We start from the raw sequence: 22,345 nt of genomic DNA on the forward strand, positions 1-22,345 counted from the left end.
TTTCCACCAATACCTCTTATTCCAATGATACTACTAAAATTGAGAAATGAGAAAGAGACCATAATTCTCATCTCTCCCTCTTGGCCTCATCAAGTACGGTTCCCATGGCTACAGAGATTAGCTTTGGTCCCTCCAGTTTCACAAAAGATTTTTCATAATTCTTTCTGACTCAGTACAAGAGGACCCTGCTTCACTCCAATCTTCAATCATAGCATTCACAGTTTGGATGTTGAAAGCAGAGTAATCAATTAATTACCCCTTTCCACTGAAGTTGAAGTAATTTTTAGCGGCAAGGAAAACAGCCACAAGACGCTATTATAATTTTGCATGGAGAAGATTTACGCTTTATTGTCATACTATTCATGAGGATACATTCTGCTGTACAGCATCAGTGATTCTCCAGTATCATCTTCATCGCTCACATTTGGGTTTGAAAACATACTCGGGGTTCATTTGAGAACTGTTAGCGCCACCATCAGCGAATAGATAGTAACCAGTGTAATCCCCCTTTTCTCAAGGAATACCTTCAGAGGGATGTGTGGGGCAATGCTTCAGCCCTGGGATCAGGTAACGTCCACCAGGGATCGCCATTTGGGGACCAGACAGTCTCTGGGAGGCCCAATGGTAGATTTACCAACAGCTCAACACAGTCCAATGTCCACACCAGATCTTGGTTCCAAAATGAAGATTATTAGAAAAAATCCAAAGGCAAATAGCAAAATCATCAGATTTTGTCAATAAGTCTCAGAGTACAGTTTAACAGGAGATAAACAAAAACTCTAAAGTTTCACTCTGACTGAACAGGAGGGATTCCACTCACCCACAGTTTCAGTCCCAAGGCCCATGGGGTAATATTCTTCATGAATAGTTCAAAATATTAGAGCTTTCCCAGACTAAGGATTTTACCCCTCTAGTTGATAGGGTGTCCTCCCTCTAGTAGGCTACCAAATCCTTTTCCTCAGCTTGGAATCTTTTCCTATTCCTGGCTTCAGAAATCTCTGGATGCCTCACAAGCCCTGTCTTTTCTCAGGACTCATAAGACAACTCCTACCTCCTACATTATTTCATCCTTTACAGCACCAAACACTCACATCTGCCTATACTCTCCCTCCTCTAAACAGGAAGGATAATTGCAAAGCACACAGCCCTGTAGTTTGCATGAGTTCTGCAGTTGCAGAAGTCTCTGTCCTTGAAATGAACTGTAAGAGAGCTCCTGACTTGCCCTGGAGAGCTAGAACCCTCCAGAAATCTTCTAGAATCAAGTTAGTGACCCTCGGTGGAGTTACATCATTATCTAATCATCAGAGAGTGGCAAGATTTATGAAATGATTGTTCCACTTAATCCCACAATTCAAAAGACCTACAGAACAATAGGACTTAAATGTGGTTCTTTTGCAATTGATGAAGGCCCCTTTCGAATCGTTGACAAATATAGATTTGAAATGTCTTTCCTGGAAACTATTATTTTTCATTGCAGTCAAGAATAAATGAGATTCAAGCATTAGTAATCTACTGAATCCTAAACACAAATATTTGCAATAGAGTATTTCTGAGAATACATCCAAAATATTTGCCCAAAAGTAGTCTAAATCAGTCTATGGTCCTACCACACTTCTCAAAAGCAGAACACTTCCATGTCCTGGATTGCAGAAGAGCCCTGCTTTTTTATTTAGAAAGGACTAAACCATTCAGAAAATCTCAAAAATTATTTGTAGCTTTTGTTCAAGTGCATCAAAGGCAGGCAGTTAAGAAACAGACTTTATCCAGTTGGTTATTCTAGTGTATATATTTCTGTTAAAAAGTAGCAGGGATTTTGCTTACACAAAGAGTAAAAACTCACCAGCTGAGGGCAACTGTGTTCATAGTAGCATTTTATCATTCAGCATCTTTACAGGCCATCTGCAGGGCAGCTACATGATCCTCTATTCATATACAGTATTTATGAAGCATAACTGTTTGGAAGAAGATTCTTGTAGAGACAGTAGTTTTGGACAAGCAGTACTGTGCAACTTAATCCAATAACAGCTTCAATTAATATGCAATCCTTTAATGGAGTCATAATCTACAATGATTTTTTTCTTTTTTTTCTATTATACAACCCTGAGCTTGGGAGTCCCAACTTCTGTGGATGCTTATCTTCTTGCTCCGAAAAAAGTGATATTGCGTATCTGTAATGGATGTTCTCCGTGAACAGCAGAAAAAAAATCAGCCACACAATCCCTCTCTCCTTCCTTCCTGTTTAATTGAAACGTAGCTAGGAAATCCCATACATGCTCAGAAGTTTTTAAAACTTGCTTCTTAGCTGTGTGAGAAAGTACTCTGCCTGGTGCCATCAGAGGTCACCACCCACTTATGTGACTGATTTTATTCTGTTGTCCACAGAGAACAGCCATTACAGGTAAGCAATCTCGCTTTCTAGTGACCACTTGCCATATGTTCTCCAGGGTCTTTTGACAGCAAGATGAGGGTCCAGTTACTCCAGTCCCTGTCCTCAGGAAGGGCACTGCTGATGGTACAGAAAATTCTCTGGTCTTAGGCCTAAAGCATTTCCCCTCTCCATGATCTTCTAAGCTGTTCCCCTAGATTTTTGGCTGCAACTGTCCTGCGGTCCTGCTGATAGGAAATCTTCCCAGCTGGAATGTGCACTTACTGCAGTCACCAGTGTCTCATCTTAGACTCCATCACGTACATCCCACTGGCTTAATCAACTGGCAAACCACCAAGGGGAGGCTAGTTGAATGCTGTTAGCGTTAAGCAGATGCAGAGGAGGGGACCTGCACCTGTGCTAAGTGAGATATCTACCTCAGGGAGGCCAGCAGATTTCAAATCCTTTTGTACTGTGGCTTCAACAACATGCTGGAACCCCCAGATCAAAGATGATTATTAGGTCACTGAAAGATACTGAAGGGTCCACTAGGAAGATTTTTCAGTTTGCTTTTGTGCTTTGCTATTTCAATGGGATTCCACAGCAACTGCCTGGAACTCAACAAATGTCAGATCAGGGAGCTTCCGCCTTAGCATCCGCCTGTGACCACCATGTTGGAAAACCCTCTTCTTGCCACTTCTAGTGGCAAGAAGAGGGTCTCCCATCCAAGTACTGCAGAAGGTCAACCATTCTTAGATTCTTAAATCTCACAGAGCGCAGCATAGTATGGATACAGTCACTTATTATCTTTGCTAAGACTAGGCTCCATCTGATCCCAGAAACCATTCTTACATATCAGCACAGTAACACCATCCTTTAGAATGCCCTAGAGTCCTGTTTATTCTCTTATAGGTCACATGACAATCTGCAGAAGAATATTGTAGGATTAAGGATCCGCAAAATGGTTACAAATCTATGGAGAATTCCCTACTACAATGGATCACTGATTGATAACGCAATGATGTCATGTTATTTGACAGACTGAAGAACTAAGGATATATGTAACAGTTTGCTATAATCTCATGAGATTGTTATTAAATATAAAATTTTGTGTAGTATGGTATAATATGGTATAATAGCTTTGTGAGAGTAGGGTTACTTATGACTTATAAATGTGATAGTGTGAGAGAAAAGAAAGAAAAGAATGACACTAGACTGCATAGTACAAAAAGGAAAGCTCTTTTCTGTGCTAATGGAAATGCTTTCCTTTTATTAGCAGAGTGCTGTTTTACAACATTTTCCTACCTCCAATTAATTTTTTATATATGCATTAAATATAAATGAATAACTATAATCTGTCTTGTTATGTAATATCAATGTGGAATTAATTCTTAGAGCTCTTTTTTAAATCTACAATTTAGGTTTCAGGAATACGAAGCTCTCGAAATCTTGGTTGCTTTGCTGGCTGACCAGCCTGAAGAAGTCCTTGTGAATGTTGTTGGAGCAATAGGAGAATGTGGGCAAGAGCCATCAAATCGTTCCACTATCCGGAAATGTGGTGGCATCAATCCTCTTGTTAATTTACTCAATGGAACTAATCGGGCACTTCTTGTGAATGTCACTAAAGCAGTAGGGGCTTGTGCAGCAGAACCAGATAATATGACGTAAGTAACAGATTCATAATTTTATTTTATAATTTAGAGGGTTATTTTTAAAGCCATTTCTGCATGTAAGGCTTTACCCGCAAAAAAGGAATATTAAAAATTTGCCCACTCTGTGTATGGCTAAACATAAGTTATGTGTGTAGTACCACTAGAGGCGTAACTTTACCCATACTAAGAAGAGGCACTCCCGGGGGTAAGGATGAGGAGGAGGGTTTTTGACTTTTGAAAAGTATGAGTGTCTTTTTTTTTTTCCTCTGGAAAATTGCCCTTACAAATTAGCAGGTGCAAATGTATGTTTTCCTGAGATAATTTTCATAGTGAAAGTATACACAAACTTTCATTTTGAAAATTGGGGCAAAGTCCAATTACCTCTGTAATGACCTAATCCTATTCATTGTATAACTTTACTTATGACACACTATTACTGTCTAAGATTATGTATGACTTGTGTCTAAGGACTAAGACCTCCTATCTGATGTAGAGCAAATACAGTACATCAGAACTCTGACATCTTGTGGCATTAATGTGGATTTTTATAGATGGCTTATGGTTCGGAGAGAGGTATCTTCAAAGGATACTAATGATGCATTAGAATTACGGCATCCCGACAGTGAGGTTCCAATAATTAGAAATATAATCCAAGTGCCTGTAACTAAAAACTCACCTGAGCTAAAAAATTCTAACTTATCCCTATCAATTAAAAAGCAGAATGAAAATACAAACAAAAAAAACAAACTTTGAAATGTCTGTATGCTAATGCCAGAAGTCTAAGAAGTAAGATGGGAGAATTAGAATGTATAGCAGTGAATGATGACATAGACTTAATTGGCATCTCAGAGACATGGTGGAAAGAGGATAACCAATGGGATAGTGCTCTACCAGGGTACAAATTATATCTCAATGACAGAAAGGAGCACCCGGGAGGAGGTGTGGCGCTTTATGTCCGGGATGGCATAGAGTCCAACAGGATAAACATTCTGCAAGAGACTAAATACAAAATTGAATCTTTATGGGTAGAAATCCCTTGTGTGTCGGGGAAGACTATAGTGATAGGGGTATACTACCGTCCACCTGGTCAAGATGATGAGACGGACACTGAAATGGTAAGAGAAATTAGGGAAGCTTACCAAATTGGTAGTGCAGTAATAATGGGAGAGTTCAATTACCGAAGTCCACAGAAGCAATCCTTGCACATAAGCAAGTACTCACAGTCACTGGTGCAAGTAAAAGGATCAAGTCCCATTCAATAGTATAAAGTGTATTTAATATACAGTTCACAATTCATTCAATACGGCAACTCAATTCAAGTAGCAATGAGGCATTTAAAGTCCCCCGACACGGTCCCGTGTTTCGCGGTGGCTGCATCGGGAGGGACCAGAAAGTAGTTTCAAATCTGCAATATAACATAAGTAATCAGGAAAGGAACAAAGGCTGCTATATACAGAAACCTATATATATACATATATATATGCTATATACAGAAACCTGGCCATGCTGTCTATGACAATCCCCTTGGCATCACAGGACACCTGTATATTGAGGGAGTGAAATCCCTTCCCTGTACGTACCAGGATCAGTCCAGACGGTGGGTTATGTCCCCCGTCCAGCAGATGGAGTCAGAACAGAGCTCGAGGGTGGCACCTCATATGCTAGCGCACCCTCTGCTGGAGCTCAGTATCTTTCTGACTCCAGCAGATGCGAGTTGGGGAAATCAGGATTTCCCAGGGGGACAGGTTTCTTCTTTTCTTTGGCTCTCCTTTGAGTTCTTGCTGTCAGTTTTGTTCCTCTTTGAAGGGTTGGATCAAGTTAGTCTAAAAAAAAAAAAAAAAAAAAAAAAAAAAAAAAAGTAAATAAATTTGCTGTTCATGTTGATTTTTGAGGAGGCGTTTCTTCGAGCTCTATTCTGCCTCCTCCTGCTATTCTATACTTGCGCGTTGGGGTAAGTGTGTTTTTCCCTTGTGTTTTTATTGCTTTGCAGCTGAGTTGGCCGGTGACTCCGGTTTCTGCGCGCAAGTGCTGACAGTCCCGAGGCCCGGCAAGTCTTTTTCCTCGGGCCTGGGCGCACCGGCGGGGGGTTTTCCCGCCGGTGCCTGCGGACTTGTTGGGCGGGTTGTGAAGGCCATTCCGGCCCCCCCGCGGTGCGATTTCATTTCGGCCCCCCCCCGAGGCGGACTTTCGTCGCGGCATTCGATGCCGCGCTTCTCGAGGTGCGAGACCTGCGGAGAGCAGGGTTCTCGCTTCTCGAGGGAGGGGGTTTGCCCGCGCTGCCTTCCCGAGGAGGAAGGCGCCGCGCACGGCTCGGGTGCTCTCCCGACCCCCCTCTCCCCGTTGCCCGGGAAGCGTGGGCCGGCCATTTCCTCGCCAAGGGCGGGAATGGCGGCCATTTTGGAGAGGGAGCTTGGCGCGGAAAACGGCCGGGAGGAGGATGCCGCGGCTCGGGGCGTCCCTCGTCTGCAGTGCAGCCCCGAGGAGGGCTTGCCGAATCGTCTGCCCCAGGAGCCCTCTACTTCTAGCGCGCCTCCAGGCATGCCATTTTTCTCCCCGGATTTTATTTTAAAACTGCATAGGGCTTATTTACAAGGCCTAGCAGATCCGGGGGGGCGCTATGGCTGGACCGCCCTCTCCCAAGATCCCTAAGCTGGCTTTGCCGCCCACCGGGCCTCCGGGCCCGGCTGGGGCAGCCCCAGGAACCCCTGCTCTGCCATCCCCGCCTCGCGCTGTGGGAGCGGCTTCCACCCCGGGATTCGATCCCTCTGACCCTCCGGAGGCGCACGCGGATGGACAGACGGAAGGAGACGATCCACGCGCCCTACGAATATTCCACAAGGAGGAGCTGCAGGATCTGCTGCAACAGACGCTGCAGGAGCTGGATTTGGATCCACCGCCGGATCCGCCGGCGCCCGTGGCTCCAGCGGTGGCGACGTGCTCTAAGAAAGGGGATCCAGTCCTGGCCGCGCTCAGGCCTCGGGCGAAGGCGTTTCCGGTTCATGAGTCTTTTCTGCAACTGCTTACTGGAGAATGGGACGCCCCGGAGGCGTCCCTGAGGGTCTCCCGAGCCATGGAAAAATTGTATCCGTTGCCGGAGGATTTCTTAGATCTCGTCCGGGTCCCTAAAGTGGATTCGGCGGTCTCTGCGGTAACGAAGAGGACGACGATCCCGGTCACGGGCGGGACGGCCCTACGGGACACGCAGGACCGCAAGCTGGAAACGTTCCTCAAAAGAGTGTTTGAGGTCTCGGCCTTAGGCATGCGTGCCGTCATGTGTACCTCGTTGACTCAGAGGGCGAGTCTCCTCTGGGTTCAGCAGCTCCTGACGTCCCAGCAGCTGCCTCCGGAAGAGGCCGCTCAGGCCGACAGCCTGGAATCGGCCATTGCATACGGGGCGGATGCTCTGTATGACCTCTTCCGGGTCCTGGCCCGGTCCATGGTTTCGGTGGTGGCAGCTCGTAGGCTCCTATGGCTTCGGAATTGGTCGGCGGACGCCTCTTCGAAATCGAGCTTAGGATCTCTTCCGTTCCGGGGGAAGTTCCTCTTCGGCAATGAGCTGGATGAAATCATCAAATCATTGGGAGAAAACTCGGTGCATCGACTACCCGAAGACAGACAGCGGACTTACAGGCCGTTTGCTTCTTCCAGAACCAGAGCGAGGGCGCAGCGGCGTTTCAGGTCGTACCGACAACCGGGACCTCGAGCCGCCCCCAACAGATCACAGCCGTGGTCGCGTTCCTTTCGCGGGCGGAGGCCCGCGAGAGACGGCTCGGGACAGGGGAATCCCCCCGCCAAAGCCAACCAATGATGCCAGGGTGGCCCACTCCTCCTGCCCGACCATCGGGGGCCGACTCACGGAATTCTTCGAGGAGTGGGCGAAGATCACCTCAGACCAGTGGGTCCTGGACGCCATCCGGCACGGTTACGCCTTGGAGTTTGCCCGCCCGCCACGGGACAAGTTCCTTTTCTCCCCGTGCGGCTCCGAGGACAAACGAATGGCGGTTCAACAGACCCTGGACCGCCTTCTGGCTATAGAGGCAATTGTGCCCGTCCCCTTCGCCGAGGTGGGCTCGGGGCATTATTCCATCTACTTCGTAGTTCCCAAGAAGGACGGGTCGTTCCGCCCCATACTGGATTTAAAGGAGGTCAACCGGTCACTCCGGGTCAGCCGTTTTCGTATGGAGACACTGCGGTCGGTAATTGCCGCAGTGCACCGGGGGGAGTTCCTGGCGTCCTTGGATCTGACGGAGGCGTATCTTCATATTCCCATACGCCCGGACCACCAGCGTTACCTTCGCTTCAAGATCCTCGGACAGCACTTCCAATTCCGGGCCCTGCCCTTCGGGCTTGCGACAGCCCCCCGGACCTTCACCAAGATTATGGTAGTGGTGGCGGCGGCCCTTCGAAAGGAGGGTATCTTAGTGCATCCCTACCTGGACGACTGGCTGGTACGGGCGAAGTCTTTCTCACATGGTCAGGCCTCGGTTGCCAGGGTCTTGGAGGTCCTGCGCTCCCTCGGCTGGGTCGTGAACCTTCCCAAGAGCTCACTCATGCCATCGCAACGCTTGGATTTCCTGGGCGCGACTTTCGACACTCAGCGGGGCATGGTGTTTCTGCGTTCCGACAAGGCCCTCTCGTTAAGGGAGCACATACGTCATTTCGCGGCCTTGCCGGAGCCCACCGCTTGGAATTATCTGCAGCTCCTGGGAGTGATGGGCTCCACGATCGACATGGTGCCCTGGGCCTTTGCACACCTGCGTCCCCTGCAGGCGTCCCTGCTTTCTCGTTGGAAACCGGTCTCGCAGGAGTATCAAGTGATTCTGCCTCTCCCTCAGGCGGCTCGGGACAGCCTAAAGTGGTGGTTGGTTCCGGCCCACCTGGCTCGCGGCGTTTCGCTCGAAGTCCCCACTTGGGTGGTGGTGACCACGGACGCCAGTCTAGTGGGCTGGGGCGCCGTCTGCGATCGCAGCGCCACACAGGGACTGTGGGCGCCGGAGGAGGCTCGGTGGCCGATCAACCGACTGGAGACCAGGGCGGTACGGCTAGCGCTCCAGCACTTCCTCCCTCTGGTTCGGAACAAGGAGGTGCGGATTCTTTCCGACAATGCGACCACCGTGGCCTACATCAATCGCCAGGGCGGAACGAGAAGCGAACACGTCTCCGTCGAAACCACGCTACTGATGGCATGGGCGGAACTACATCTCGCGCGGCTCGCGGCCTCTCACATAGCCGGGGTGGACAACATCCAGGCGGATTATCTCAGTCGGCAGCGCCTGGACCCCGGCGAGTGGTCTCTATCCGACGCCGCGATGAAACTCCTAGTTCAACGCTGGGGGATGCCGCGGTTGGACCTGATGGCGACGGCGTCCAATACCAAGGCCCCGCGCTTCTTCAGTCGCAGAAGGGAGCGCGGCGCGGAGGGAGTGGATGCTCTTGCACTCCCGTGGCCAGAGGACCAATTGCTCTATGTCTTTCCTCCTTGGCCCCTTGTGGGCAAGGTCATTCGCAGGATAGAAAGCCACAGAGGCCTCGTGATTCTCGTGGCTCCAGAATGGGCCCGACGTCCCTGGTTCGCGGACCTGCTCCTCCTGGCGGTGGATGGACCGATTCGGCTGGGTCACCTTCCCCGGCTCCTGCACCAGGGTCCTGTATTTTTCGACCAGGCAGAACTCTTTTGTCTTGCGGCATGGCTTTTGAGCGGCGGCGTCTCCGCTGCAGAGGTTACCCGGAGGCGGTGATCTCGACGATGCTTAAGGCCCGCAAGCCCTCCACGTCCGCGGCCTATGTTCGAGTGTGGAAGGTCTTCGAGTCCTGGTGTGCCGGTCGGGACGTCCGGCCCACGGAGGCGACGGTCGCACTAATCCTTCAGTTCTTGCAGGACGGACTGGATAAAGGTCTCGCTTATAATTCTCTCCGCGTACAGGTGGCGGCTTTGAATATCTTAGTGCGGAACACGTCCTCGCTCCTGCTACATCCGGACATCGCCCGGTTTCTGAAGGGGGTTCAACACGTCCGACCGCCGGTCAGGGACCCCTGCCCCTCGTGGAATCTTAATCTAGTACTTCGGGCACTGGCAGGTGCTCCATTCGAACCTCTCCAAGGATCCACACTTAAAGACCTCACGATGAAGACAGTCTTCCTCCTAGCGATATGCTCCGCTCGGCGTATCTCGGAGCTTCAAGCGCTATCCTGCAGGGAGCCCTACCTGCGTATTTCGGATGCCGGGATTTCGCTTCGCACGGTGCCAGCTTTCCTGCCAAAGGTGGTGTCGTCCTTTCACTTGAACCAGACGGTTGAGATCTCGGCTTTCTCTCCAGAGGATTCTCGAACGCTTCGCCATCTGGATGTGAAGCGGGTGCTCCTCCACTACTTAGAGGTTACCAATGACTTCCGGGTATCCGATCATCTGTTTGTCCTCTGGTCGGGACCTAAGAAAGGTTCCGCCGCGTCGAAGACGACCATCGCCCGCTGGATTAAGGATGCCATCTCGGCGGCTTACATTGGTTCTGGACGAGACCCACCCAGGGGAGTTCGAGCCCACTCTACTCGCTCGCAAGCAGCATCCTGGGCTGAATCTCGTTCCGTGTCTCCACAGGAGATCTGTCGGGCGGCGACTTGGAAGTCGCTGCATACCTTTGCCAGGCACTATCGGTTGCACCTGGCGCCTTCGGGTTCCGGTCTCTTTGGAGATCAGGTCCTCCGAGCAGGGCTTTCAGGGGCCCACCCGGTTTAGGGAAGCTTGGGTACATCCCACCGTCTGGACTGATCCTGGTACGTACAGGGAAAAGAAAATTATTCCTTACCTGCTAATTTTCGTTCCTGTAGTACCATGGATCAGTCCAGACGCCCACCACGCTGGGATCTCATGCTCCTGCTCGGGTTTTTCGTCTGGATGGCTGTCTTGTTGGCTATCTTTTCTTTCTTTCTTCCGCTAAGTTTCTTTCGGGGTTACAACTCCTCACAAGTTGACTGTTCCGACCTGATTTGCAGGTCGTTTTTGTTATCGTTCTTGATGGTTTATTTACGTCAGGGTTCTTGATCCAACTTGTTCTTTACATTGCTATTTTCAGCTTTGTTATCCATGATACTGAGCTCCAGCAGAGGGTGCGCTAGCATATGAGGTGCCACCCTCGAGCTCTGTTCTGACTCCATCTGCTGGACGGGGGACATAACCCACCGTCTGGACTGATCCATGGTACTACAGGAACGAAAATTAGCAGGTAAGGAATAATTTTCTTTTATGGTTGCTGCAGGTGGTTTCATTGTCCCCTGGTGCCCTTATATGGATGTGAGTGCAATTGATATCCCATAAAACAGAGGGGGAGCATGCAATGTGGTAGAAATAAGTCATTATTTGCTGCTGTTGCTGACTGCTTTGAGAGAGATATTTTGTGCTGTGTTTTCCAGAGAAACGCAGCCAGGAGCTGCTAAATACATATGGAGGTGGCAGACTGGCTTATTCCAGCCATAACTCGTAAGGTTGTCTGCAAGATGCTGGTGGTCAAAAATGTCAGGGTGGTAGTGACCTTGATGTGTACTGGCAAGGCATGGCCCCTGTAAGTGGAAGGTTGTAGGTTCTGCTATAACTGCTAGCACAGGTATAGTATGGTTTCCTTGTTGAATCTGAACCTGTGCACAACTTGCCCCTCTGACAGATCCAAAAACTATGCCCTGGCCTACTCTGCATACTCTAAGGGGTATATAAATGCCAGTAATCTAAAAAATAAGATGGGAGAGTTAAAATATATAGCACTGGACAAGAGATAGATATAATTAGCATATCAAAGACCTGGTGCAAGGAGGATAAAGTACAAATTATATCGAAATGATAGGATAGATCAAATTGGTGGAGGGGTAGCACTATATGTGAAAGAGGGCATTGAATCAAACAGGATAAAAATTCTGCAGGAAACAAAATGCAATGTTGAATCTTTATGGATAGAAATTCCAGGTGAAAAGGGGAATAAAATAGCAGTGGGGGTGTATTACCCTGGCCATCTGGCCAGAATGAACAAACAGACAACGAAATTTTAAAATAAATTAGGGAAGCTAACAAAATCAGCAGCATAGTAATAATGGGTGATTTCAATTACCCCAGTATTGACTGAGTGAATGTAACATCCAGGACATTCTAGAGAGGTAAAGTTCCTATATGAAATAAATGCTTCTTGGAGCAACTGGTACAAGAACCAATAAGAGGGGAAACTATTTTAGACCTAGTCAGCTTTCAATTAGACAAGAAGGGCATGGAGCCAAGAACTGTCACAGGACAGGGCAGAGAACAGGCCCCCAGATTTCATATTCAGTACCTAATTCCCTTTTGCAGCAGGGCAGGGGTTATTCCCAGACAGAAGATGGGGTTGATTAGCCCCATTCCTTGTACTCTCTTTTTGGCCAACCCTGTACTTGCTTAAACAGAGGGGTGTCTGGCCTCAGCTGATAACCTGAAAACGCTGTTAGTTGCGGTTTCTCTTATGCCTGAGTGGCTTTGATTTTTGTGAAGCTGGTAGTATACAGGGCTAGAAACCCTTTAATCATAATGAAATGTTTGAAATGGGGTTTTTTATTTGTTTTCCTTTGTCCATGACTATGCACAGAGTTTTTTTTTTCTTTGATGAAATTAGCTTTGCAAGTATAAAGACTGTTCAGTTTGCACTTGCCTTGATCTGTCTTGTTTTAATTGGTCTCAACCTCTCCTGCTATTTTTTACTTGTGTTTAGGAGAACTGCTAACAAAACATGTGTTCTTTCTGTTTGTGCTAACACCTATTTTACCCAAGAAAGTTTGCATTATAATGAATAGTGCAGCTGTAGAATGCATTAATCTGCAAGTCAGCAGAGAAGTCCCAAATTGTAGACCTATGATAGTAGCTCTTTTATATTGTGATCTGATACTGCATGGCAATCTATTCCTGAAAAATATGATAGAGAGGTCCAGGAAAATAGCATGGTATTTCAATCGAAGCATGACCGGAGGGCAGCTTTTGCTTGAGAAGCAGGAAATATTCAGAATGCCTCACAAACGTCTGATTCAAGGTGTTGGCATCCGTTAGCTTTCCAGCTATAGGATGCTACAGAGGTTAGTGGAGCAGCAGACACCCATATGATCTGTCTCTGGATTGTCTCCGGGGCATCATGATTGAGTGGTGATAAAAATCTTGAAGCCCTTCAAGGATGCCACAGATGCCCCCCTTGTCAATTCTAGGTCTTGCCCTGGCCACCCATTGCTTTGCATACTTGCTGCACCAATCCTTGGGCTTTTGATACCATTCTTTCTCTTCCTGCTGAGCTGTCAAAGTACACGTTGTGGGGTTTTTGGCTACTTTTCTTACTATGCTGCTCTGCTCCTACCATTTCAGTTTTTAATTACCAGCACCACTGCAGCTGCCATAACTTCAAGCCACTGATCCCTGCCATATACTCTGCAGGGGAAAGACGATATCATTAAGATCTATGTTTGAAGATCCTCATTTTTCAAGAGGTCTATGGCACTATTTGATTTACTGGACCTGTTGCGCTGGGAGTGAACCCTTGGCCTGGTGCAGGATTGGTACGGCCCTCCTGTCAGACCCGGAGAGCGCCTGCCACCAGCAGGCGGAGCACAGGAGGAAACAGAGGCTAGTGGGAGCTTCACTAATAGCAACCCAGGGTTCCCTCAGGTTCAGCCCTTGGTTACCCGGGCCGCCTGGCCTTAGGTGGGCCTTGCAGGGTCTCCTAGAGAGAAAGTTCAATGGAGTGCCCACCATGAACAAGGGTGCACTGTCGGTCTCAGGACAGGCAGGACCAAAGGTCGCAGGAGGCCAGGAGAGTGTGTCCGAGTGTATGGCAATGATCAAGGCCAGAGTAACAGTTCGTAGTAGTCAGCCAAAGCAGGGTCGGTACCAGTGGTCAATCTGGGCGTAGTCAGGTCAGGCAAGGTCAGGTTCCAGAAGGCAATCAGCGAAGTCAGGTCACAGGCAAAGCTCAGATTCCAGGAGGCGATCAGCTTAGTCAGGTCACAGGCAGAGGTCAGGCGGCAGGCAAGGATAGTCAATGAACAGGCAAAAGGTCAGTACCGAGTGAGCAGTCCAGGAGTACTACCTTGGAAGGAGAGACGAGGGGACCGAAGACACAGAAGACACTGGAGATGCTGGAGCTGAAGACACAGAGGACGCTGGAACTGAAGAAAGGAAACGATGGAACTGGAACACAAGAGACACTGGAAACGCAGGAGGGCAAACTCAGGACACTGAGGTGTTCAACCCGATTGCCAAGGCGCTTGACTAGTGGCTGAGCCCTTCTACTTATACAGAGCTCAGGTGACGTCAGTATTGGGCACAGGCTGTGAGTTTACCGCACTTGGCCCTTCAAAGCTGGACGAGCTCCGCGCACGCTAGGGGACGGAGCCGACGCTGAGGAGGACGCCGAGCCCCGGTGTGAGGAGAATTGCGAGGAGAGTAGGCCGCGGTGAGACCGGGGACGCTCGTCGGGGCCACGGCCGAGCGGAGCTGGAGGTCAGGGAGCACTGGTGGATGGTCGTGCCAGGTGAGCGGGCCCAGCCATGGAGCCAACGTGGCCAGGAAGTGCAACAATACCCCCCTTCTAGGCCTCCCCCTTCCTGGTTTGGGCTTTTCAGGGTAAGCCTGATGAAATTCAGAGAGGAGATTCTTGTCGTAGATGTGGTGGGAGGGCTCCCAGGAGTTCTCCTTCAGTCTGAAGCCCTCCAATGACAGGAGGTACTCCCAATGGCCCTTGTGACAACGAAAGTCGAGAACTTCTCTAACTTGCATCACGTCTTCTGGTTCGGGCTCGAGTTGAGTGGGAGCAGGAGGTCTTCGGGATGGCCACGATAACACCAGAGGTTTTAGTAAGGAAACATGGAAGGTTTTATGGATATCCATGGACGAGGGAAGTCTGAGCTGGTAGGATACAACACCAATGCAGCGAATCACCGGAAAAGGTCCGATAAACCTGGGGGTGAGTTGCTGCAAAGGGAGTCTCAGCCTGATGTGCTTGGTGCTTAGCCATACCTTCTGGCCTGGCTGGAGCAAGGGCGTGATGCGACGATGAGCGTCGGAAGAGCGTTTAGCTCGCTCTGCGGCCTGGCCCAGCCTTTCCTTGACTTGGTTCCATAAACGCCTTATGGTTTGGGCCGTAGACTGGGCTGCAGGTAAAGGCACTGAAAGAAAGACGGCCGAATACCACAGAGAAGAATGATAACTCAGTGGTGGAGGCTACGAGAGTATTATGTGATAACTCGGCCCGGGGTAGTAGATCGGACCAGTTGTCCTACTGGTCATTAACATAAGAAAGTAAGAAGGTTTTCAGAGACCTGTTTGTTCTTTCTGCTTGGCTGTTCGCCCGAGGGTGATAGGCCAACTTCAGACTCAGATTAATCTCAAATTTTTGCACAAAGATTTCCAATACTTAGCAGCAAACTGTGGGCCTCGGTCCAAGATGATCTCTTTGGGTAAGCCATGTAGGCGAAAAACATGTTTGAGAAAGAGTTTGGCCAGTTCAGGAGCTGAAGGGAGCCTCTGGAGCGGGATGAAGTGACCCATCTTTGAAAACCAGTCAATAATGACCCAAATGACCATGTGACCTCTAGATGGTGGTAGCTCAGTGATGAAATCGGTGAAGATGCTTGACCAGGGTTCCGTTGGTGCTGGGAGAGGTTGGAGAAGCCCCCACGGACGACCAGTTGGAGGCTTCTGTTGCGCACATATGGAACAGGAGTCCACATAGTTGCGAGAGTCCTTGACCATGTTAGGTCACCAATAGTATCTCCTTAGCATTTCAAGGGTCCGAGCTCGGCCAGGATGGCCAGCCATTTGTCATGGGCCCAATGAAGGACGCGTTCTCGGAGGCGGTGTGGGACTACAGTCTTCCCAGCTGGCACAGTGTCGGTCACTCCGAGGGTTATACAGGCTGGGTCAATGATATGCCTAGGAGTATCAGGCATGTCCTCAGGTTCAAGAGAGCGGGAGAAAGCATCCTCTTGAGTGTTCTTGGCTGCTGGTTGATAATGGAGTTCAAAATGGAAACGTTCAAAGAACAATGCCCAGGGGGCCTGCCTGGGATTCAACAACTGAGCATCCTTCAAATGTTCGAGATTCTTGTGATCTGTGTATATCGTGAATTTATGTTGTGCTCCTTCTAACCAAGTTTCCACTCTTGGAGAGCTAACTTCAGAGCTAGAAGTTCATGGTGCCCGATCCTGTAATTCTGCTCAGCAGGAGAAAATTTATGAGAATTGAAGGAGCAAGGGACTAAGGCTCCATTGGAGGAGTACTGGCTCAGGACGGCTCCTGCCCCTATGGCTGAGGCGTCGACTTCAACGACAAAGGGGTGACTAGGATCTGGGTGACGTAAAAAAGGTCCGTGCAGAAGGCCTCCTTCAAGGCGTAGAAGGCGGATTGAGTCTTGGGATTCCAAACTTTGTGGTTTCTTCCTTTCCTAGTCATGGCAGTGAGTGGAGCAGCTAGCGTGGAGTAGTTGGCGATGAAGTTCCTGTAGTAGTTTGTAAACCCGAGGAACCTTTATAAGGCGTGGAGGCTGACTGGTTGGGGCCAGTCTAGGATCCCTTGGAGTTTTTCAGGGGCCATGGTAAAACCACGATTGGAGATGATATACCCCAGAAACGGAAGACGAGTCTGTTCAAAGATACACTTCTCTAGTTTTGCATAGAGATGGTTGACTCAGAGACACTGGAGAACTGTTTGAACATGTGAACGGTGGGATTTCAGGTCCTTGGAAAAGATCAGTATATCGTCAAGATACACCACGGCAAATGAATATAGCAAATCCCGGAAGATCTCATTCATCAAGCTTTGAAAGACCGCAGGGGCATTACAAAGCCCGAAAGGTATCACTACATATTCGTAGTGGCCGTCCCTGGTATTGAAAGCGGTCTTCCAAATATCCCCTGGTTGAATCCTCACGAGATTGTAGGCCCCTTGGAGATCTAACTTTGTAAAGATCTGGGCGCCTTGGAGACGGTCGAAGAGCTCGCTAACGAGTGGTAGCGGATAGCGTTCTTTGCAGGTTACGACATTTAGTCCACGATAGTCAATACACGGGCGTAGACTGCCATCTTCCATCTTTACGAAGAAGAATCCGGTTCTGGCCAGTGAGTCAGAAGGTCTTATTAACACCTTCTCCAGATTTTCTTTAATGTACTCAGACATAGCCTTGGTCTCTGGTAACGAGAGAAGATAGGTTCTGCCCTTGGGAGGTGTGGTTCCTGGTAGGAGTTCAATGGGACAATTAAATTCCCGAAGTGGAGGTGGAATGCCTGCATTCTGTTTAGAGAATACATCTTGGACGTCTATGTATGGAGCAGGCAACCTGGTCAGGGTTGTGGAGTTTAGAATGATGACCACTGGGGTTGCCTGATGCAGGCAGTGGTTCTGACACTGTGGTCCACACTGGACTAACTGCATGGATTGCCAGTCGAACTGTGGTCCATGCACTCGAAGCCATGGGAGTCCGAGTATTACTGGGTGCATAGAACGCTTCAGAACGTACAGCGATATCTCTTTTTCATGGAGAGTCCCTATAGAAAGGCAGAAGGCCAAGGTGCGATGGGTGATACATCCAGGAAGGTGTTCTCCCTGGATGGACGCTATGTGAAGAGGCACCTCTAGAGGCTGCAGAGGAATCTTGAGCAGGGAGACAATGTCATCTAGAGCGAAGTTTCCACTTGTGCCAGTATCCACGAGCGCAGTTGTGGCAAAGGAGCGTGTCTCCATGGAAAGGGACACCAGAAGAAGCAATTGGGGGCCAGAAACATTTGCGCCCAAGCTCAGGACTCCCACCGGGCTCAGGCTCTGCAGTTTCCCGGACAAACTGGACAGGCTTGACGGAGATGTCCAGAACCACCACAGTACAGGCAGAGACCTTCTTTTTTACATCAAAGGGGTCAAGCGTCCACTGCTGATCTGCATCGGCTCCTCACAGGATGGTGGAGGCGCTGGTAGGGCCTTTAGTTGAGGACTGGTGGCACGAGCTGGGTGTCTGGCAGAAGGTCGAGAGAGCTTTACCTCCTGGTGTCACTGATGTAGGCGGTGATCGATCTTGCCAACCAAGGAGATGACATCGTCTAAAGATGTGGGGATCTCGCGAGCAGCCAGCTCGTCCTTGAGGGCAGGAGATAAGCCATCCAGAAAGATTGCTCGTAGACAGTCCTCTTGCCATCCCAGTTCTGTGGCAAGTGTTCTGAATTCTACCGTGAATTCAGTAAGCGAGTGCGAGCCTTGATAGAGATGTAGAAGCTGGTGACCCGCAACTGCCTGTCGGCCAGGTTCCTGGAAGGTCCGCTTGAATACGGATATGAAGTGTGAAAGATGACAAAGGATGTCATCTGAACTTTCCCAAAGTGGGGAAGCCCATGCCAGGGCCTTCCCCTTGAGGTGTGAGAGGATGAAAGTAACCTTGGTACTCTCAGTTGGGAACAATGATGGCCCGAGAGCGGGAGATCACGCCGGCCCCCCCCCCCCCCCCCACTGGACCACCAGGTAATTTATCAATATATGAATTCAAGTGCTACAGTTCTCTCTGATTTTACTCTAGTTTTATATCATTGCTGCAACATTGAACCTTGACGTGAATGCAAACTCTTATCGTCCTAACGGGGCCGCGTTTCAGACCTCCAAGGTCTTTCCTCAGGGGATATTGATGTCTTAAGTACGTCGATTTCTTTATGTATGGAATTCAGTGCATTATGAGCATTATAAGATGTTGATTAGAACATCTTTTGATTAGAACATTTGATTAGAATATTTACACTTTTTTGATATTTTGGCACGCTCTATATATAAATAGTGGTTGGAGGTGGATTGTTGATGATTATAAAACTAACATATCATTATCATGGGGTAATGTGAATAAAAGATATGAAACTTTCCTCTCCATCCTAAAAATTTTTTTGGTTGGGCTATTTTTTGAACATACACAGAGATATTTATTAACATAGCACAGTGTGTGCTTTTTTAACATTTATTTTGAATTAATAGGTAAAATATAGATAACTAAGGTAGTAGATTGGAGTTAATTGAGTTTATTTGATCCCTCAATAGTGAAAAGATGGTTTTGAAAGACAGCAGAGACATTACAGAGTCCCAGTGGCATAATAGTGTTTTCATAATGACCATCCCTGATATAAAGATGGTTTTCCACTCATCCCTTGTCTAATCCGGATAAGGATGTAAGCTCTCTATTAGCCCTACTTAGTGAATATCTTACCTTCTTTGAGCATATCAGAGAGCTCAAAAATTAATAGTAAGGGGTAATGATAATTCGGATAAAATCGGAGCGGCCTGAGAGGAAACTTCCCTTCCCCCTAGCCTGACCTTCCCACCCCTTCCCCTACCCTTCCCCACCCAGCCCTACTCTAATACCCCCCTGACCTTTATTTTACCTTTTGCGCCTGCCGGCCGACTGCTGACACACAATCCCCAGAACAGCGGCAAATATGGTCACTGTGCTGTGAGCCTGATCCCGCCCTCGCCCCGCCCCGGACCGGCTGAAGTTAAAGCTGAATTAGCTGCAATAAAGAAAGTTACACCCACTTTACATTATTCAAGAATTAATTCCCGATTACCACAGAAAAAACAAAAGTCAAGGAAAAAGGGGTTTACAGCGGGCTTAGATAGGATAAGACCTGTGACCCACAGACACCTGTTTTTGATAGCTATGCAGCCCACAAGTCTATCTCCCCACTCACACGGCATTAAGGAACTCAAAAAACAACAGGATTACAGTGGGCTCTGGTAGAATTAGACCTGTGATGCGGAGACACACACTGTATCAAGTGACACAAGTACAAAACGCCTTCTCTATATTAGATAATTTATTTATTTATTTATTTATTGTTTTTGTTATACCGAGTTTCATGATAGGCATCACATCAACCCGGTTTACAAATAACAAGGAGTGTAAAGCATAACGTAACGTAAAAAAACAATATTTTCAATAAGAACCTTGAACTTTAAATACAGTGAATCAGAAAAAGGAAGAGGGAAAGTTACAAAAAACAAGGAAAATAAACTTGGGATGGAAGGGGAGAAATTGAACAGCACAATATTTACATTTCAGCCTATAATGAAGAAGCTCTTCATTTCAGCCTATACATTTCAGCTCTTCATTTCAGCCTATACATTTCAGCCTATACATTTCAGCCTATACATTTCATATACATTCATATACATTTCAGCCTATACATTCAGCATATACATTCATATACATTTCAGCCTATACATTTCAGCCTATACATTTCAGCTCTTCATTTCAGCCTATACATTTCAGCCTATAATGAAGAAGCTCTTGCGAAAGAGATTGAATTGTTATCTGAAAAGAAAGAAGAAACCCAGTGCACACAGAAATTCCATAATATAATCAGTAAGCAAAGGAAAAAGCTCATTGTGCTGGGTGACTCTGTCATCAGAGGTCAATTTAAAGGGTCAGGTGGGTGTTTTTTTTTAGCGGCGCGGGCCTCCCTAAAAAAAAGGTCGGGAGGGTGGGAGAGGCTAAAGGGGTCGATTTAAAGGGTCGGGTGGGGTTTTTTTTTTTATCGGGCCATCGGCGCCATTTTAATTAGTGGCAGCCAAAATGGCGCCGATGGCCCGAGAGCGGGAGATCACGACGGGACCCCCCACCACTGGACCACCAGGTAATTTAACATTTTGGGGGGGTTCGGGAGGGTGGGGGAGGGTAAGGAATTGGTTTTAAAGGGTCGGGGTGGGTTTAGGGGTTGTTTTGGTGTGCTGGTTTTCCCACCCTCCCCCAAATAATTCCCGTGCCCTATTTAACGATACAATACAAATGCCCCTGACGATAAATCGGGGGTATTTGTATTGTATCATGCACTCTAACGATTTAGGACAATTTTAAAATTATCTGACGATAATTTTAATCGTTCAAAAATGATTCACATCCCTAATAAACACAAATGCTCGTAGTTTGGGCAATAAAATCCCAGATTTGCAAGCTCTAATGGTGGAGACGGACTTGGATGTTGTTGCTGTCACGGAGACGTGGCTCACTGAATCTCATGATTGGGATATGGCAATACCAGGCTATAACTTGTTAAGGAAGGACAGAGAGGACAGGAAAGGGAGAGGAGTGGATCTTTATGTCAGAAACAATATCCAAGCATCTGAGCTGCAAGGAAGATGGGGCAAAGAAGAAATACTATGGGCCGATCTCAAAAAGTTGATGGGGCATCCATTTTTCCTGGAGTGGGTTACAGACCTCCAAATCAAATGACAGAGATCTGATTGATGACATCCAAAATATGGGAAAGAAAGGAGAAGTGGTGATTGTTGGAGATTTTAATTTACCGGATGTAGACTGGAGAATCCCTTCTGCAGAATCTAACAATAGTAGAGAGATAGTGGATGCCCTGCAAGGGGCTCTGTTCAAACAAATGGTAATGGAACCCACGAGGGAGGGAGCTATACTCGATTTAGTGCTCACTAATGGAGATAATGTCTCTAATGTCCAGGTGGGTGCCCACCTCAGCACCAGTGATCATCAAACGGTATGGTTTCATATCACAAATAGGATACGGAGAAGAAGCACAAAGACCCGAGTTTTGCAGTTCAAAAACAAGAACTTTGATGAAATGGGAAAATACCTGCAGGAAGAACTAGAAGGCTGAGAGAACAAGAGAGATGTGGAACAAAATGGTCCAAACTAAAAGGAGCAATTACCAAGGCAACTAATCTATATGTTAGAAAAGTAAAGAAAAGCAAGAGAAAATGAATCCTATCTGGTTCTCAAATGAGGTGGCTGAGAAAATAAAAGCTAAAAGAACAGCATTTAAGAAATATAAAGGATGCCAAAGGGAGGAGCACAAGGAAGAATATCTGGTGGAAATGAGGGAGACAAAGAAAGTAATCAAGACAGCAAAAAGTCAAGCAGAAGAAAGGATTGCCAAAGAGGTAAAGCAAGGTGACAAAACATTTTTCAGATACATCAGTGAAAGGAGAAAAGTTCAAAGTGGTATAGCGAATTGAAAAGTGAAAAGGATCAATGTGTGGAGAGAGACGAAGAAATGGCAGAAATATTAAACAAATACTTCAGTTCTGTGTTCACTAAAGAGGACCCTGGAGAAGGACCATCGCTAGTTAAGAAGAAACTGGAGGGGAGTGGAGTAGATGTAACTCCATTTACAGAAGAGAATGTATGGGAAAAGCTAGGAAAACTAAAAGTGGACAAAGCCATGGGGCCTGATGAGGTTTATCCCAGGATACTGAGGGAGCTCAGAGATGTGCTGGTGGGTCCGCTGTGTGACCTGTTCAATAGATCCCTAGAAACGGGAGTGGTGCCGAGCGATTGGAGAAGAGCGG

The 22,345-nt window shown here is 47.8% G+C and overlaps 1 protein-coding gene across 1 annotated transcript in view; it reads left to right on the forward strand.

The window, feature by feature from the left end:
* ARMC4 (armadillo repeat containing 4) overlaps positions 1-22,345 on the forward strand; it is an 890,525-nt gene that overhangs the window by 523,778 nt on the left and 344,402 nt on the right. Inside the window, exon 16 of the mRNA XM_029588639.1 lies at positions 3,787-4,029. Within this exon, the coding sequence (XP_029444499.1) occupies positions 3,787-4,029 (243 nt within the window). The remainder of the gene's footprint in view (positions 1-3,786; positions 4,030-22,345) is intronic.

Source organism: Rhinatrema bivittatum, chromosome 2, assembly GCF_901001135.1.
Source record: "Rhinatrema bivittatum chromosome 2, aRhiBiv1.1, whole genome shotgun sequence".
NCBI lineage: Eukaryota > Metazoa > Chordata > Amphibia > Gymnophiona > Rhinatrematidae > Rhinatrema > Rhinatrema bivittatum.